General features: G+C 38.8%; 1 protein-coding gene across 3 annotated transcripts in view; it reads left to right on the forward strand.

Annotated features, from left to right (window-relative positions):
- Positions 1–19,588, forward strand: part of LOC109083778 (CCR4-NOT transcription complex subunit 3-like) — a 367,831-nt gene that overhangs the window by 344,663 nt on the left and 3,580 nt on the right. For all 3 annotated transcript variants that reach the window (XM_042744833.1, XM_042744835.1, XM_042744834.1), the window contains exons 2-15: positions 10,893–10,953; positions 11,165–11,232; positions 11,980–12,054; positions 12,349–12,438; positions 12,611–12,739; positions 13,580–13,675; positions 14,173–14,392; positions 14,488–14,612; positions 15,471–15,524; positions 15,608–16,511; positions 17,388–17,493; positions 18,096–18,237; positions 19,034–19,130; positions 19,221–19,419. In XM_042744833.1, the coding sequence (XP_042600767.1) occupies positions 10,929–10,953; positions 11,165–11,232; positions 11,980–12,054; positions 12,349–12,438; positions 12,611–12,739; positions 13,580–13,675; positions 14,173–14,392; positions 14,488–14,612; positions 15,471–15,524; positions 15,608–16,511; positions 17,388–17,493; positions 18,096–18,237; positions 19,034–19,130; positions 19,221–19,419 (2,330 nt within the window). In that variant the 5' untranslated portion in view covers positions 10,893–10,928. The remainder of the gene's footprint in view (positions 1–10,892; positions 10,954–11,164; positions 11,233–11,979; positions 12,055–12,348; positions 12,439–12,610; positions 12,740–13,579; positions 13,676–14,172; positions 14,393–14,487; positions 14,613–15,470; positions 15,525–15,607; positions 16,512–17,387; positions 17,494–18,095; positions 18,238–19,033; positions 19,131–19,220; positions 19,420–19,588) is intronic.

The raw sequence follows: 19,588 nt of genomic DNA on the forward strand, positions 1-19,588 counted from the left end.
TTTTCAGGCGTTGTACTTTAACGAACTCCTCCTAGAGATTTATTCAGATCAACAACAAACTTGGTATGGCTAATCTAAAGGCCTTTGCGATGTTAAATTGCGAAGATCTTGAGTTTTCGTTGAAGGGCGTGTCCGTGGCGGCCTGACGAATTTCGATGATTCGCCATGAAAAAGGAAGTTGCTATAACTCAGACATACAATGTCCAATCTGCCCCAAACTTCACATGTTGGATAAGACTCCGGACCTGAACAGATCTTCATGCCCATATTCAGTCATTGTAATAGCGCCACCTATTGGTAACAGGAAATTACATATTTTACGCTGTGACGAACTACTCCAAGAAATTGAATGACAACAAATAGTTTTTTTCAGTCAGTCTAATCTAAAGGCCTGTGGGATGTTAAATTGTGAAGATCTTGAGTTTTCGTTAAAGGGTGTGTCCGTGGCGGCCTGACAAATTTCGATTATTCGCCATGAAAAAGTAAGTTGCTATAACTCAGACATTCAGCGTCCAATCTGCCCCAAACTTCACATGTTGGATAAGACTCCGGACCTGAACAGATCTACATGACCATATTCAGTCATTGTCATAGCGCCACCTGCTGGCAACAGGAAGTGTCATGTTTTACGTTGTAACGAACTACTCCTAGAAATTTAATGACATCAACATTTTATTTCGGTCAATCTAATCTAAAGGGCTTTGAGATGGTAAATTGTGAAGATCTTGAGTTTTCGTTAAAGGGCGTGTCCATGGCGCCATTAAAAGTTTGATGTCTCGCCATGGGAATAAAAGTTGTTGTAACTCAGTCATAAAATCTCTGATCTTCCTTAAACTTCATTTGTTTGATAAGAGTCCTGGCCTGAACACAGCCGAAGGCCAATATTCCATTGGTTGTGGGAAAATTGCTCGACAGCGCCACCTATACACTTTCAAAGGAGTGCGTTTCGAGCTACGTTTCACGTACATGTACAAAAGTCGGTACACACATGTAACACACCAATATCTACAAAAAAGTCTCTTAGTATGAAATCCCAATCCCAACAGGAAATGAGTTATTTTGAATTTTCTCTGCAAAATTTGTGTCATTTTTCACATTTTCAGGGTTTGTACTTTAACGAACTCCTTCTAGAGATTTATTCAGATCAATACCAAAGTTGGTCCGTGTAATGTTAATGCCTTTGCGATGTTAAATTGCGAAGATCTTGAGTTTTTGTTAAAGGGCGTGTCCATGGTGACCTGACAAATTTCGATGTTGCGCCATGAAAAAGGAAGTTGCTATAACTCAGACATACAATGTCCAATCTGCCCCAAACTTAATATGTTTGATAAGACTTCTACTCTGAACAGATCTACATGCCCATATTCAGTTATAGTCATAGCGCCACCTGCTGACAACAGGAAGTGTCATGTTTTACGCTGTAACAAACTACTCCAAGAAATTTAATTACATCAGCATTTTATTTTGGTCAGTCTAATCTAAAGGCCTTTGCAATGTTAAATTGTGGAGATTTTGAGTTTTTGTTAAAGGGCGTGTCCATAGCGTGGTGACAAAATTTTATGTCTCGCCATAGGAAGAGAAGTTGTTATAACTCAGGCATAAAATGTTCGATCTTCCCCAAACTTCACATGTTCGATAAGAGTCCTGGCCTGAACACATCTGAAGGCCAATATTCCATCATATTGATAGCGCCACCTGCTGGCAACAGGAAGATTGGCACATATAAATGACTTTGATATATTCCACTTATATTTAAAACTTTAATTAAATGCATATTTCTCGCCGTTTGCCTTTTTTACTAAAGCCGTTCGCTGGCGGTGAGTCCAGGTGCGAGGGCCCGTTCATTGCTGCTTGCAGCTTTAATTCTTCTTCTTCTTCTTCTTCTTCTTCTTCTCCAAAATGAATCGCATTTTTGAGGGCCTAAACATGCTCGAAAAGTCCTGAAACTTTGTACACGCGTCAGACCTGGTGAAAATTTACGTCTGATATAGGTTTCAGAAGAGGGTGTGGCAAAATGGCTCGACAGCGCCACCTATCGTAAAAAAATCAACAGCCCTCGAGCTGTGTTTCACGTACATGCACAAAAATTGGCACACATATGTAAAGCATCAGTACCTACAAAAAAGACTCTTGGAGCAATATCCGAAACCCAACAGTTGGTTCATGCATGTACATGAAACGTAGCTTGAGGCGCACTCCGTTGAAATTTAATAGGTGGCGCTATCGAGCCATTTTGCCACACCCACTTCTGAAACCTATATCAGATGTAAATTCTCACCAGTTCTGATGCGTGTGCAAAGTTTCATGAGTTTTGGAGCATGTTTAGGCCCTCAAAAATGCGACTCATTGCGGAGAAGAAGAAGATGAAGAAGAAGAAGAATAAACGGAGCAATTACAAGAGGGTCCTCGCACTGCAGTGCTCGGGCCCTAATTAAAGCTGCAAGCAGCGATGAACGGGCCCTCGCACCCGGGCTCACCGCCAGCGGGTGGCTTTTGTAAAACAGCAAACGGTGAGATATATGCGTTTAAACTGGTAAATATAAGAAAAATATGTCAAAGTCATTTATATGTGCCAATCTTCCTGCTGCCAGCTGGTGGCACTATGACTATAACTGGATTTTGCCATGTACATATCTTCAGTCCAGCACTTTTATCAAGCATATGAAATTTATTGCAGATTGAACATCGAATGTTTGAGTTAGAATAAAGCATGAGGTGTCCTATTGCCAACAGGTGGCACTATGATAATAACTGAATATTGGCCTTTAGACATCTTCAGACCATGACTCTTTCCAAATATTTTAAGTTTGGTACAGATCGGACATTGCATGTTTAAGTTAGTGTAAAACAAGACATTTCCTGTTGCCAGCAGGTGACGCTATGATTAAAGTGGAATATTGACCTTCAGATGTGTTCATGCCAAGACTCTGTTAGAACATGTGAAGTTTGGGGAAGATCGGACATACAACACAAAAGCCAAAACAACTTCAAATCCCATGGCGAGACATCGAACTTTGTCACGGCACCATGGCCACACCCTTTAATGAAAACTCAAGATGTTCACAATTTAACATTTGCAAAGGCAACCAGATTAGACTGACCAAAAAAAATTATAAAGTGTCATAAAATTTCTAGGAGTAGTTCGTTACAGTGTAAAACATGTCACTTCCTGTTGCCAGCAGGTGACGCTATGGCTATAACTGAATATGGGCATGTAGATATGTTCAGGTCAGGAGTCTTATCAAACATGTGAAGTTTGGGGCAGATTGGACATTGTATGTCTGAGTTATAACAACTTCCTTTTTCATGGCGAAACATCGAAACAGAGAAAATTCAAAATAACCGACTTCCTGTTGGGATTCGAATTTTGTACCAAGAGACTTTTTTGTAGGTATTGGTGTGTTACATGTGTGTACCGATTTTTGTACATGTACTTAAAATGTAGCTCGAGGCGCACTCCGTTGAAAGTGTATAGGTGGCGCTGTTGAGCCATTTAACTACACCCAATGGAATATTGGCCTTCGGCTGTGTTCAGGCCAGGACTCTCATCAAACATGTGAAGTTTAAGGAAGATCAGAGATTTTATGACTGAGTTACAACAACTTTTATTCCCATGGCGAGACATCAAAACTTTTAACGGCGCCATGGACACGCCCTTTAACGAAAACTCAAGATCTTCACAATTTAACATCGCACAGGCCTTTAGATTAGATTGACCGAAATAATATGTTGATGTCATTAAATTTCTAGGAGTAGTTTGTTACAGCGTAAAACATGACACTTCCTGTTGCCAGCAGATGGTGCTATGAGTATGACTGAATATGGGCATGTAGATCTGTTTAGGTCAGGAGTCTTATCAAACATGTGAAGTTTTGGGCAGATTGGACATTGAATGTCTGAGTTATAGCAACTTCATTTTTCATGGCGAATCATCGAAATTTGTCAGGCCGCCATGGACACGCCCTTTAACGAAAACTCAAGATCTTCACAATTTACCATCGCAAAGGCCTTTAGATTAGGCATACCAAGTTTGGTGTTGATCTGAATAAATCTCTAGGAGGAGTTCGTTAAAGTACAACGCATGGAAATGGCAAAAAATACAGAAAATTTGCTCATAAAATTTAAAATAACCGACTTCCTGTTGGGTTTCGGATTTTGCTCCAAGAGTCTTTTTTGTAGGTATTGGGGAGTTACATTTGTGTACCGATTTTCATACACGTACGTGAAACGTAGCTCGAGGCGCACACCGTTGAACGTGTATAGGTGGCGCTGTCGAGCCATTTTGCCACACCCACTTCTGAAACCCATATCAGACGTAAATTTTCGCCAGTTCTGAGGTGTGTGCAAAGTTTCATGACTTTTCGAGTATGTTTAGGCCCTCAAAAATGCGATTCATTTTGGAGAAGAAGAATAATAATAATTAAAGCTGCAAGCAGCGATGAAAGGACCCTCGCACCCGGGCTCACCACCAACCAGTGGCCATAGGAGAACAGCGAACGTTGGGCCATATGCTTATAAAAAGGTAAATATTTGTGGCACATTTCCTGCTGCCTACTGGTGGCGCTATGATTATAACTGAATATCGGCATGTAAATGTCTTCAGGCCAGGACTCTTACCAAACATGCAAAGTTTCAGGCAGATCAGACATTGCATGTTTAAGTTAGTATAAAATAAGTAATTTCCTGTTGCCAGCAGGTGGCGCTAAGACTATAAACAAATATTGGCCTAAAGTTGAGTTCAGGCCAGGACCCATATCAAACACAAGAACTTTGGTCAGACCAGATATTGCATGTTTAAGTTTAAAACAAGTAATTTCCTGTCACCAGCAGGTGGCGGTATGATTATAACTGAAATGTTGGCCTTTAAATCTGTTGAGACTAGGAATCTTATCAAACATGTGAAGTTTAGGGCAGATCAGACATTTCATGTTTAAGTTAGTTTAAAATAAGTAATTTCCTGTTGCCAGCAGGTGGCGCTATAATTATAATTGAATATTGGCCTTTAAATGTGTTGAGGCCAGGACTCTTATAAAACGTGTGAAAATTTGGGGCAGATTGGGCATTGTATGCAAGAATTACAACAAACTTCCTGTTTCATAGTATTAATCGCATCCTTTAGCACATAATAAGTGTTGCTAGCATGTTTGAGAAATATTTCTAGCATGATTAGCACACAATGGCATATTTTACGGTGTTGCTAATAGTGCATAAAAGTAAAAACATGTCACTTCCTGTTGTCAGTAGGTGGCACTATAACTATAACCAAAATATGAGCATGTAGATATCTTCAGACCAGGACTCTAATCAAACTTGTGAAGCTTGAGGCAGATAGGACATTGTATGCACGAGTTACAGTAATGTTCTACTTCACTGCATTCTTTAACACTGAGCTAAGTGTTGCTATCATGTTTAAGGATGCTTCTAGAATTTTGCCAGCCTATTTAACACGTTGATGCTTTTTATTATTTTGCAAGGAGTCCATAACAGTGTTAAAGGCCTTTAGATTGTTGCCATCAGTTGGAGCTGTTGATCTATAATCAAATACAGGCATTTTGATGTGTTCAAGTACAGGACTCTTGTGAAACGTGTGAAAAACGGGCAGATCGGATACTGCTAGAGAAAAGTTCAGCAACTTCCTTTTTTCACTGCATTAGTAGCATGCTTTAGCACTTGGCTAAGTGCCACTAGAATGTTTTAGTATGTTTTTTGTGTTACATGTTGCCAGTGTATTTAGCACTTCCTGACACTTTTTAATATGTTGCCAGGAGTCCATAACAGTGTTAAAACATGACACTTCCTGTTGCCAGTAGGTGGCGCTATGACTATACCCCGAATAAGGGCATTTGATGTGTTTCCGAACAGGACTCTAATCAAACTTGTGAAGTTTGGGCAGATTCGGACAATGTATGATTGAGATACAGTAATGTTCTATTTCACCCATGCATTAACTAGCATGCTTTAACACTGAGGTAATTGTTGCTAGCATGTTTTAGCATGCTTCTAGAATTTTGCCAGCCTATTTAACACATGTTGATGCTTTTTATTATTTTGCAAGGTGTCCATAACAGTGTTTAACAAGACACTTCCTGTTGCCAATAGGTGGCGCCATGACTATAACTGAATATGGGCATGTAGATCTGTTCAGGGTAGAAGTCTTATCAAACATGTGAAGTTTGGGGCAGATTGGACATTGTATGTCTGAGTTATACCAACTTCCTTTTTCATGGCGAAACATCGAAATTCGTCAGCCCGCCACGGACACGCCCTTTCAACAAAAACTCAGATCTTCGCAAATTTAACATCGCAAAGGCCTTACCATTAGGCATACCAAATTTGGTGTTGATCTGAATAAATCTCTAGGAGGAGTTCGTTAAAATACAAGGCATGCAAATGACAAAAATGATGCACAATTTGCTCATAAAATTAAAAATAACCGACTTCCTGTTGGGTTTTTCGGATATTGCTCCAAGAGTCTTTTTTTTGTAGGTATTGGGGCTTTTACATGTGTGTGCCAATTTTCGTGCATGTACGTGAAACACACAGCGCTCGAGGCGCTGTTGATTCGTTTAGGATAGGTGGCGCTGTTGAGCCATTTTTGCCACACCCATTTCTGAAACCCATATCAGACGTAAATTTTCACCAGTCTGAGGTGTGTGCAAAGTTTCATGACTTTTCGAGCATGTTTTCTGCCCTCAAAACATGCGATTCATTTTGAAGAAGAATAAAAATAATAATAATTAAAGCTGCAAGCAGCGATGAATGGGCCCTCGCACCCGGGCTCACCACCACCGGGTGGCTTTTGTAAAACAGCGAACGGCGAGAAATATGCGTTTAATGTGGTAAATATAAGAGGAATATGTCAAAGTCATTTATATGTGCCAATCTTCCTGCTGCCAGCTGGTGGCGCTATGACTATAACTGGATTTTGTCATGTAGATTTCTTCAGTCCAGCACTTTTATCAAGCATATGAAATTTCGTGCAGATTGAACATGGAATGTTTGAGTTAGTATAAAGCATGTTGTGTCCTAATTGCCAACAGGTGGCGCTATGATTATAACTGAACACTGGCCTTTAGATATCTTCAGGCCATGACTCTTATCAAATATTTGAAGTTTGGTGCAGATTGGACATTGCATGTTTTAGTTAGTGTAAAACAAGACATTTCTTGTTGCCAGCAGGTGGCGGTATGATTATAGTGGAATATTGACCCTTCAGATGTGTTCAGGCCAAGACTCTTTTCGAACATGTGAAGTTTGGGGAAGATCGGACGTCTTATGCCTGAGTTACAACAACTTCTATTCCCATGGCGAGACATCGAAATTTGTCACAGCGCCATGGACACAGCCTTTAATGAAAACTCAAGATGTTCACAATTTAACAACGCAAAGGCCTTTAGATTAGACTGACCAAAAAAAATTATAAAGTGTCATAAAATTTCTAGGAGTAGTTTGTTATGGCGTAAAACATGTCACTTCCTGTTGCCAGCAGGTGGCGCTATAGCGATATTCAAATATTGGCATGTAGATATATTCAGGTCAGGAGTCTTATCAAACATGTGAAGTTTGGGGCAGATTGGACATTTTATGTCTGAGTTATAGCAACTTCCTTTCTCATGGCGAAACATCAAAATTTGTAAGGCCGCCACAGACACGCCCTTAAACGAAACCTCAAGATCTTCGCAATTTAACATTGCAAAGGCCTTTAGATTACACTGACAAAGTTTGGTGTTGATCTGAATAAATCTCTAGGAGGAGTTCGTTAAAGTACAACCACTGAAAATGGCAAAAACAACACAAATTTTGCAGAGAAAATTCAAAATAACTGACTTCCTGTTTGGATTCGAATTTCATACCAAGAGACTTTTTTGTAGGTATTGGTGTGTTATATGTGTGTACCAATTTTTCTACATGTACTTGAAACATAGCTCGAGGCGCACTCCGTTGAAAATGTATAGGTGGCGCTATCGAGGCATTTTGCCACACCCGATGGAATATTGGCCTTCAGATGTGTTCAGGCCAGGACTCTTATCAAACATGTGAAGTTTGGGCAAGATCGGACATTTTATGCCTGAGTTACAACAACTTTTATTCCCAAGGCGAGACATCGAACTTTGTGACGGCGCCATAGACACGCCCTTTAACGAAAACTCAAGATCTTCACAATTTAACATCGCACAGGCGTTTAGAATAGAGTGACTGAGAAATTTTATGACATCAATTTTTTTTTTTCAGAGTAGTTTGTTACAGCGTAAAATATGTCACTTCCTGTTGCCAGTAGGTGGCGCTATGACTATAACTGAATGTGGGCATGTCAATCTGTTCAGGTCAGGAGTCTTATCAAACATGTGAAGTTTGAGGCACATTGGACATTGTATGTCTGAGTTATAGCAACTTCATTTTTCATGGCGAAACATCGAAATTCGTCAGGACGCCACGGACATGCCCTTCAACGAAAACTCAAGATCTTCGCAATTTAACATCGCAAAGGCCTTTAGATTAGGCATACCAAATTTGGTGTCGATCTGAATATATCTCTAGGAGGAGTTCGTTAAAATACAAGGCATGCAAATGACAAAAATGATGCAAAATTTGCTCATAAAATTAAAAATAATCAACTTCCTGTTGGGTTTCGGATATTGCTCCAAGAGTCTTTTTTTGTAGGTACTGATGCTTTACATACGTGTGCCAATTTTCGTGCATGTACGTGAAACACAGCTGGAGGGCTGTTGATTTTTTTACGATAGGTGGCGCTGTCGAGCCATTTTGCCACAACCTCTTCTGAAACCTATATCAGACGTAAATTTTCACCAGGTCTGACGCGTGTGCAAAGTTTCAGGACTTTTCGAGCATGTTTAGGCCCTCAAAAACGCGATTCATTTTGGAGAAGAAGAAGAAGAAGAAGAATAATAATAATAATAATAAACAAAGCAGATACAAGAGGGTACCCACACCATCGCCCCAATAACAATAATAAAAAAAGCAACAAAACAGATACAATAGGGTCCTCACACCATCGGTGCTCGGGCCCTAATAAACAAAGCAGATACAAGAGGGTCCTCACACCATCGGTGCTCGGGCCCTAATAAACAAAGCAGATACAATAGGGTCCTCACACCATCGGTGCTCGGGCCCTAATAAGTCAACCTTCATATAAAGGTCTTCAAATCTCTGCATCATAATTGAATTTCAGCTTAAATAAATCTTTCGCCCAAAAATGAAAATTTGCTGAAAATGTACTTGCACTCAGCCCAATTTTTGTTTTTCATTGGAACACATTTGGAGAAATTCAGCATGAAATCACTTGCTCACTAATGGATCTTCTGCAGTGAATGGGTGCCGTCAGAATAAGAGTCTAAACAGCTGAGAAAAACATCACATTAATCCAGCAAAAACATTAGTGTTTGTAATAAACAGATTCATCATTACGATGTTTTAACTTTAAACTGTTTCTTCTGGCTAAAATAGGGAGACCTCTATCTCTAATGTCTAATGTCTAGAGATAGAGGTAATGTCTAAATTCTCCAGTGAAAATGTCATCTTGTCTGAATTAGAGGAAAAATATGCACTGATCAAGCACTGTTTATAAACAGAAACAGTTCTGAACAAATATGTTGGTGGATTTTGACATGAGAAGACGACGGGGGATGGTCTTTTTCCTACTGGAACGGGTTTAAAGTTACTTAATGATACATTTGTTTCTTATAAGCATGCAGCTTTTCACTTCACAAGAAACTTAATTTATGAACCGGAGTCATGTGGATTACTTGTGGGATATTGTGATGCTTTTATCAGCTGTTTAGACTTTCATCCTGACAGCACCCATTCACTGCAGAGGATCCATTAGTGAGCAAGTGATTTCTCCAAATCTTTCCTGATGAAGAAACAAACCCCACTACATCTTGGATAGCCAGAGGGAGAGTACATTTTCAGCAAATGTATTTTTTTGGGGTGAACTATTATTATAACAAGCAAGTCTTGCTGCTTGTGTTGAGCAACACTCTTAAGCTTTCTGAATCTAATAAACATGGATAACATGTATGCATCAATGCAAGTCTGTACTATGTGGGATATGCAATGGATAGATTAATACATGCGCTAAATTTAGACTGTGATAGCACATCTTTATGTTTCACATTGGTGTGCTTGTGTGCAACCTAACACATACTTTAAGAATGCAAGTATACATTTGACTAGACATCCCTGTCTGATTGTGATTGGTATCTGATGCTGAGAAATATGATTTATTATTTACTACATTTATTTGCTTGAAATGAATGCAATAGAATGATATTAATTCAATTTTTTAGATTATGGAGATGTTTAAAGACATTTTTGTAAAATTGTGCACAACTCTCCTGTATAATAAGGGCTGGTCTCATATATATATAACCAGAACTGGCAAATTGCCCTTTGCGTTGGAGTTATTTTCCTTTAAATTAGTAGCATGTGTAGCAGATTTGCATATAATGATTTTTGGAGGCTGTAGGTGAAAAGGTGGAGTGTGCAATTTGTTCAGTGTTAAAATATTTTATCTTATTCCAGTTTAATGTAGTTTTACAGCTAGTCTCGGAATTACCAAGTAAAAGAGTATTTGCGTTTTTATATTCACAACATCCCTACAGCAGTCACAAGAGCTGTTTTGTATGTTTGAAATGATGTCACTGTGTCATTATAATAATTACACTAATAGTTCAGGGGAAAAAACATGTAATTATAAAACAGACCATCAGTCTGAGAGGCATGTGTTCTTTTTTTTTGGACGTATTGCATTGAAGCACATTATAATGACAGTCTTGTTTCTTACAAATCCATTCATTTGTAAGGGATTCAGCTGATTTCATATTAAGCACAGCAATGGTGCTCATTTTCTCTTCTATTTTTTTTTTTGGTAGAAGAAGGCATGAAGACAACATCATAGTCAAGAAGTCATGGCTGATAAAAGAAAACTTCAAGGTATGATAACAGGAGCATTTTTTTCTGGGCCATATCTGTTTAATGCATGATCTCTCAATGCAGCTTAGTTTGAGGAGAATGCTACATGAGTAGCTTAAATTATTTAGCGTTATTTGCTGTATCAAAGCACATGTGCGTGTGTGTCTCTGAGAATATGGCCCGGTCTCACCTCATCCCATCATGTACCTAAGGTTCGCTTCTCTCTCCTCAGGTGAAATAGACAGATGTTTGAAAAAAGTTGCAGAAGGGGTAGAGCAGTTTGAGGACATTTGGAAAAAGGTAAGGAACACACTTACTTACTCAGCAGTTACATTAAACCACAACACAACACAAATGTCGAGTCCCTCTCCCATGATGAGCAAATGTAGTCAATGAAGACAATATAAGACATTTTTGAATGTGAACTTCTTTTAAGAAAATCTGCCTGATTTATTGTACGTCTTTCTCATTTATATTTGATCTGCTACTTAATGGATGTGATTGTATGTATCTGTATCTTTTTCTTGTGGTAAATGTGGGCAGTAGTTCACAGTTCTGTGTGTGTTCAGAGACACATAGACCTGGACATCTGGTGTGATTTTAAATAAAAAAAAAATAAGAAAAAACTTGATGTCTTTTCACCATACATTGTAGTGTACTTAAGGGTAAAATCCACAGTCCTCAACACTGTAATTGAGTAGACACAGGAAAATGCAGTATGTGAACAATAGATCTTCTCCATGGATCAATGTTGAAAACAGTTGTGCTGCTTAATATTTTTGAGTGAGCAGAAAGTTCAAAAGAACAGCATTTATTTTAAATAAAAATAACAATATAAAAGCCTTTCCTTTTACGCATTAATTTAATGCATCCATGCTGAGTATAATTATCATTTTCTTTTTTTTTTCTTTTTGAAACTTACTGACCTCAGACTTGATCAGTAGTTCTGAATGGTGGTGTATTTAAAAACAAATTTGACTAATAATATTTATATATGCCATATATTTGAACATGTTGCCCATGAATTATGTGAATTTTTTTTTCCAGCTCTATAATGCAGCCAACGCCAACCAAAAAGAGAAATATGAATCTGACCTCAAGAAAGAGATTAAAAAATTACAGGTGAGAATTTTCTGTTGATCACACAAACTGAATGCACTGTAAGCTGTAGGTGAACCAACTTTCTCTTTTATTTATAAGTCATCGGCCTTTTCACTGTTCAAGGTGTGTTTTTCTTTATGGGTAACTATGAGGACAAGCGCTACCCACGCTGAGGGCCATGTATGCACGGCGTGTCCACTGTGCTTGGCAGCACAGGATGAGTTGGGCACGCTTGATTTCAGGCGTCCAGCTCAATTTTCTTTCATTCTTTGTTTCTACATGCTCTTTCTGTTTCTGTCTGCATTGGTTCTGCAGCGTCTTCGTGACCAGATTAAGACATGGGTCGCCTCCAGTGAGATCAAAGACAAAAGACAGCTAGTAGAGAATCGCAAACTCATTGAGACGGTGAGTAGATGTCTGTTTTAATTGAACAAAAATACCTGATACTAATAAATAACGCTGGATTTAATATGCTTTAAATATCTTAAATCATTTTATATGCTTATGTCACTGTAAGATTAAGATAATGTAATCCAGATATAAACAGTAAATCTAATGCAATTGTTTTCCCCTACAGCAAATGGAGCGATTTAAGATTGTGGAACGGGAGACCAAAACAAAAGCGTACTCTAAAGAAGGACTCGGCCTCGCTCAGAAAGTCGATCCTGCACAGAAAGAGAAAGAAGAGGTCGGCCAGTGGCTAGCGGTAAGAATACAAGCATGAAGCACTCTTTTTAAAGTCAATGTGAATAGTTCCAAATACATATGACTTCCGAAATGGAGAAAAGTATATGTGGACTAATGCGCACTGATAAATCATTCACAATAAGACAAGAAATATCCATTAATAAAGGAAAGTAGGATTCATTTTGGTTTGATTTGACCGAAATTCCTGTCCTTCTAGGAAGGAGTTGTGTCTTGATTCAATGTGATACAACATTAGGCTCATTTTAGGTGCCAAATGCCTTGTTTTTAATGTAGATGATAGTAGGCGGCTGCTGTCAGGGGAGGAGTGAAAAAAGAGCAGCTGAACTCCCACTTCTTATAGTGGTCCAGGAATCCAAGCAAAAGGAAATATCATGATCGCATTCTTTGTTGCCAGTGAAGTGGATGCATTTGACATTGCTTTTAGATGAAGATTGATACCATGAACAAGTAATCCAATGTATCTGTTATTTAATTATGCTACAATCTGCATCTTTTCTGTTCATTTCTAGTTTAATAAGACATAATTATACCAATATGTTAAAAGTAAGTTCTGAACTATAACACTAGATTTTGGTGAAACTAGTTTGAACTCGAATCTGTTGCGAAAACTGCGTGGTGAAATCAGCCCCAAATTGCATGGATTTCTGTTGAAATTACTCTATTTTGCCCCTGAGAATTTGTCAGCCAGTGGTAAATGTGGGAGCTCCAAGTCGTTTTCCATTATTCTGTTAGTTCGCACAGTCCTTTTTGGTGAAAAGACATGCTTATCTTAACTGTTGCACTCTTTGCACAATTTTCTGATGTCATCTACTTCTGCTTTGTGCCTTGGTTCTCCTAGAACACGATAGACACGTTAAACATGCAAGTGGACCAGTTTGAGAGCGAGGTTGAATCGCTGTCTGTGCAGACCAAGAAGAAGAAAGGAGACAAAGAGGTCAGTTACATTTACTCCACCATTCTTTGTTCTCATCCTTTTTATCTTTCACAATGCAACTGTTTGATGTGGGATAGTCTAGCCTAATATTTAAAGATCTGGGTTGGTAACTAAGTGGTTGGTTCAAACCCAACATCATTTGGTGATTCATGAATGAGTTCTTTTGTCCCCTTAAACAAGGCACTTACGGGGTGATCTGCCTCTTATAAAAGTATAAGATAAGTGACAAATTAATTAGTGATAACTGATGCTAAGCACACATTTTTTATCCTATTTGAATTCTTAAAAAGAAAGTAATAATAGGAATTGCAAAAAAAAATAAAAAATCTGATGGTGTCAGTTGTTAATACTGAGGTACTGAATGATTTTCATATTCATCTACCATAGTATTTACCATGTACTGTGGTGTTTTCCACAGAAAATTATGGGATTACCATAAAAAAGAATTTTTTTAATGTTGTTATCGTGTTCATTAGTAAGATATGCTGTGCCCTTAGAAGCAGGATCGGATTGAGGAACTGAAACGAATGATCGAGAGGCACCGGTATCACATCCTCATGCTGGAAAGTATTCTTAGAATGCTGGATAATGACTCGATACAGGTGGATGCCATCCGCAAGATTAAAGATGATGTCGAGTACTACCTTGATTCCTCTCAGGATCCTGACTTTGAGGAGAATGAGTTTATCTATGATGACATTGATTTAGAGGACTTGCGTAAGTACTTGGTGCACATATCAGAAATCTGTTGTGTTTTGGTCTTAATTGTAACACTTTTTGCCCCGGGGTTTTTTTTTGTTTTTTTTTTGTAGCCCAGCCAATAGTTCCCACATCACCAGGTCACACAGAGGATGACATCTTCCAGCACTCCAGTTCCACACCGACCTCCACAACGTCGTCATCTCCCATACCTCCCTCTCCAGCTACTTGCACTACGGTGAGCATCTCCTCCTCAGCGACAGAACTAAAGTTTAATCAGCATTATCAGAGCTTGCGATATCATATCGGTTATCTGTTAAATAATTTAATTTAATTTGTAAAATGTCATTTTTAGCAAATATAAAAATGAATATCATATTCTCATATTGGACATTGTAATGTTGTGATGCCTAAAATAACTCGTAGCATTTAAAATTTTGATTAAAAAATAAAATGTATTAATTTAAATTCAATATCTTTATTATTAGTTATTGGTTGGTTAATCTTTAAAAACGAATAATTACCAAGACTCTTAACTTTTTTTTTACTTATTTTTATTTTTAAAGGTTAAATTGACATAAAAATAATCTTAAAATAATTAAATATATAATTAATTTTTGAACTAATTTGTTAATTGTTAATTTGTTAATTGTATTTATTGTGTGTTTATTTATTTTTAGCATATTATTTGCCATAATATGAATATATATTGACTTGTCACTTTTTTTTGTTTGTTTGTTTTATTATCAGAGCAATAACTGACTCTTCAAACCTCCTTACCAGCAGGCCAATTTGTCCAATAGAAGTTTATTCAAAATTATCATGAAAATGTATCTTGAATCTCACCATATTTCCTGAAAATAAGGCACATTAGATAAATAGGACCCTGATTTGTTCATGGACTGTGACATTTAAAAAAACTAAAAAAAAAAAACTAAAAATATGCTAAAAAAAAATTCAAAACAGTTTTTAGATTTTCAGTGTGAATGCTGTAGATGTGGATGGTTATGATTATGGTTTATAAAAACGCAATTCAGTAATTAGTTTTGGTTTTTCTTTTGTTTTATGTCATGTTCTCTTCATTTCTGCTCATGAGAATTCGGAAGATGATAAGAAAAGAGGTCGTTCAACAGACAGTGAAATCAGCCAGGTGAGAAAAGAAACCCATGTCACTTATATTATAGTCCTTTTGAACTGACACCGAGCTCAAAAAATCCTGTCGTTTTGTCGCAGTCTCCTATCAAGAATGGAAATCCATCTTTATCTCTGTCCTCCTCTTCCTCATCGTCATCGTCATCATCTTCATCATCATCATCATCCTCGGGAGCCTCTTCAAACTCTTTGATCTCCATGGCGGCTTTCGCCAGCAGCATAAGCTCGGCATCAGGGAGCAGCAGCGTCTTAGGCAACATGGGCGGCCCCCTCCAGAACTCTGGCAGCTATAGTTCAGCAACCCAGCAACAAACACAGCAATCACAACAACAGCACCAGCCCAAAAACTCAGTCTCCTCTCTCTCCAACGCCAACTCGGCCTCCTCCAGCAACAGTACCTTACTCCCAACATCCACCTCCACATCACCGCCCAACACCAGCACACCGGGCCCACTGACACCCAGCTCGCAGAGCCAACCTCCATTGGGAACGGGCCTTTCCTCCAGTCTGGGCCTTGGGAAGGGGACGTCTGTGACTAGTGGCACAAACCAGATGCCCAGTCTGGTTCTTTCAGGGATGCCGGCATCCTTGAACAGCATGACTGGGTTTTTGAGTGGATCCACCCCTGCGCCTTATGCACAAGCGGCCGCTGCAGGTTGTGTGGGCAGCGGGCTGTCAGCGTCGATTGGAACGAATATTAGCAGTACTAACTCCAGTGGAGTCGTAACCTCAGTGGGGACTAACGGAAGTCTAGGCTCCACAGGCCTCTTGGGCTCAGGGCCTGGTGTTCTGGGTCTTGGGTTTACACAGTCCGCTGTGGAGCCATTACCTTTGGTGGCTCCCAGCTCTGTGGGAGGCGCACTGACCTCAGGGAGCAACGTGGGAGTTATCGGAAGCAATGGAGGAAACTCTGGGACAGGAAACGCAGCAGGAAATGCTGTGCTACCACGGCCACCTAGTGGGCTGAAACAAAACTGCGGAACGAGTGAGTGCAAAAAAGCTGTCTAATCAGGAAAAAATTTAATAAACAGGTTTTCTGCAGGTCTTAAAATATAAATTTGAGATTTAAAAAAAAGGTCTTAAATGTGAGCAGACAGTCTAAAATTTATAAAGGCATAGCATTGAATGTTGCATGCATTGCAAATAATTAAAAAAAAAAACCCTCTGCGTGATGCTAATCTGCGGTGATTGGTCCGATTGGTCTCATTTTCGTTTCATCATGCCTGTAATGTTTGATAAAGCAGCGTTTGTGAGCACAGTGCTGTTTTGTGTACAGCGTTACCAGGGAAAACACTATTTTTACTGCTCCAAAAGTGGTATCTAGTGGCAAAGAATGAGTTTGCATTTTCATTCAGACCAACTTGAAAAGACCAACAAGTCGGTGACAATATGCTAATGTTTCATGTCATCATCAACATGAAACAGATTGGGATTGGTTTTAAAAATGACTCGTTTCAATGATTCAGAGTCGACTCCTTTTGAGAGACAATAACTTTATACACAATGCACTTTCAGATTTAAAACATTGCAGGATGTTTTCATTCACTTAGAGCTGTGTTACACACTCCATGAAAGCTAATTTTCAAAAAAATCCATAATAGGGCCACTTAAAAAAATAATGGAAATCTGTTAAAAGTGTTTCTAATACAACTCAATATGTTCTATAAATGTAAGTGTCTATAGAGGACATTAATAAACATAATTTATTCCTTAAATTTTCTTTGCTTGAAAAGGCTTTTTAAAAATTCTTAAATTTCTTATAAAACCTGTAGAAACCCTGAATAAATTTGTTTTAAAACATTATAAGACACTGAAAGTTTATTTGTTCACATTTTTACTTCAATATTCCCGCATCTTCCAGGTTATAGTGCTGTGGTAGCAGACAGCATGTCAGACTCCGCCCTCAACAGTGCCAGCCAATCACAGAATAGCCAATCCTCATCCTTAAATTCCTCAACGAATCAGCCGTGAGTACTGCTATGCCCTGGCACCCATCTACAACAACCTAACACTGAAAAGTTTTGGTGAGGTTTAAAAGACAATTAATAATACTGCACTGCCACTGCTGGATGAGAACCACATTTGAACTGAATTGAGCTGGATAATGATGCTTTTTTCTTCTGTACAGCCATTTATGGCTGAAATGTTGCTTAACTGATGAATTTTGCGATATTGGCGCTGCTATTGAACTGAGGCAACATTGAACTAAATTGAGCTAAACGATGGCACTTCTGTCTTCTGTAGAGAATTTATAGAATTTATATCTAAATTAAATTTGTTTCATAATTAAACTTTGCAACATTGACACTCTTATTGAACTGAACTGAATCAACATTAAATTAAGCTGAACTATTATCTTCTTTAGAGCTGCCTTACAGCTGAATTTGAGTTTGTTTCATAATTGAATTTCACAACTTTAACACTTATTTTCCTGTTTATTAATGTGAAGCTGCTTTGAAACGATCTGTATTGTGTCTAAAGTACTTTCCCGGGAAAAACACATCTGAATTCCAAATTTGTTATTCCTCATTAAACTGATGTTGTAAATGCTCTTCTCCTGTCAAAACAGTAAGGAGAGTGGGTCCAGCCTTCTGGGGTCGATGACACTGCCGCCCAGCTCGCCCTCACCGTCATACAGTGAGAGTAAAGCAAGCGGCGGCAGCCTGCTGAACGGCCCGCACTCATACACACAGGCTGCTGACACCATCAAGGTTAGTCAAGCAGTGTTTGCATATACACAGTCAGCACATTGTGTGTTATTACATCACACTACACCTGTTTGATGAGTGGGTGCACATCTCAAGGTGAAGTCCACATTCCTGTTGCCCAATAGTGCCCAGCAAATTGGATTTCATTGTGTGATTGACCAAACTGAGATTAGACAGGAACAGGCAGAGAAATTAACTCATTAATTATTGCACACCACCTTAAAGCTACATAACGTTTAGATAAAATAAAGTTGGTGAAAAAGCATAAAGAGCCTGGGTTGTTAGTTGTATAAAGACAGATATTGTTTGGTTTTTAAAGAAACCAACACTTTTATTTAGTAAGGATGCATTATATTGATCAAAAGTGACAGCAAAGATTAAACCATTTCTAAATCTCTGTCAAATTTATTTGAGACTCTTTTGTCAGATGAAGTGAGATTCTATACATATCCCCTGCTCAGTGTGCATAGGGAGCAGTGAACACTGCATTGGGTACCTTCAATTTAAATGCATGCAACTATGTCTTGGTTTTATTAGGCATTCTTGTAAAATGCATTAAATTATCTGTAAATGGCAGTGTGTTATTCATTTTATGATTTGCCTCTGTTGTCACTATAAAGCTGCCTTGTTTCTACGCATAATCGTTTCTTGGAAGCGATTATGCATAGGAACTGTTCATCATCCCTAATTATTTGCCCATGGCACTGTTTTAAGAACATGCTAGAGCACTAGAGTCAGCTTTTAATTGACCATTGTTTCAAAGTGTGTTCTTTTTTTCTTTTTTTCCCACTCTCTCCAGCCTCCGGAGCCTCCGAGCTCTTTAAAGTCAATGGCAGAGAGGGTTGCCCAGGGCTCAGGGTTAGAAGGAGAGCTGTCTGCACTACATATCTCAAGTGGTAAGTATCAACAAGTACTCATTACTCTCAGCTTATCTTGCACTATTTTTTATGTTTTTTGGCTGCATTCTTTCTTTCATCCTCTTCTAGATATATTCCCCAGCTCCACGGCCCCTTCAGGCACTCCTGCAGCTCCTCAGTCTGCTCTGTCGGAGGTGAGCATCCCCCCATCATTGGGAGTGTGTCCACTGGGCCCCGTCCCCTTCTCCAAAGAGCAACTCTACCAGCAAGCCATGCAGGAGTCCGCCTGGACGCACATGCCTCACCCGTCCGACTCGGAGAGGATCAGGTGAGCGCACACACAAACACATTTCCTTAGCATTCACTGATTCTGACAGGTGACCAGTCACATGTCTCCAAGTCTGGGAGATTCCTGGAAACTTGCTTTACGATGTGACCATGTTTTGCATTAGTTTGTCATCATTTTTAAAAATCTGTTTTATTCTAAAGTATAGGGC

Source organism: Cyprinus carpio, chromosome B19 (genome assembly GCF_018340385.1).
Source record: "Cyprinus carpio isolate SPL01 chromosome B19, ASM1834038v1, whole genome shotgun sequence".
NCBI lineage: Eukaryota > Metazoa > Chordata > Actinopteri > Cypriniformes > Cyprinidae > Cyprinus > Cyprinus carpio.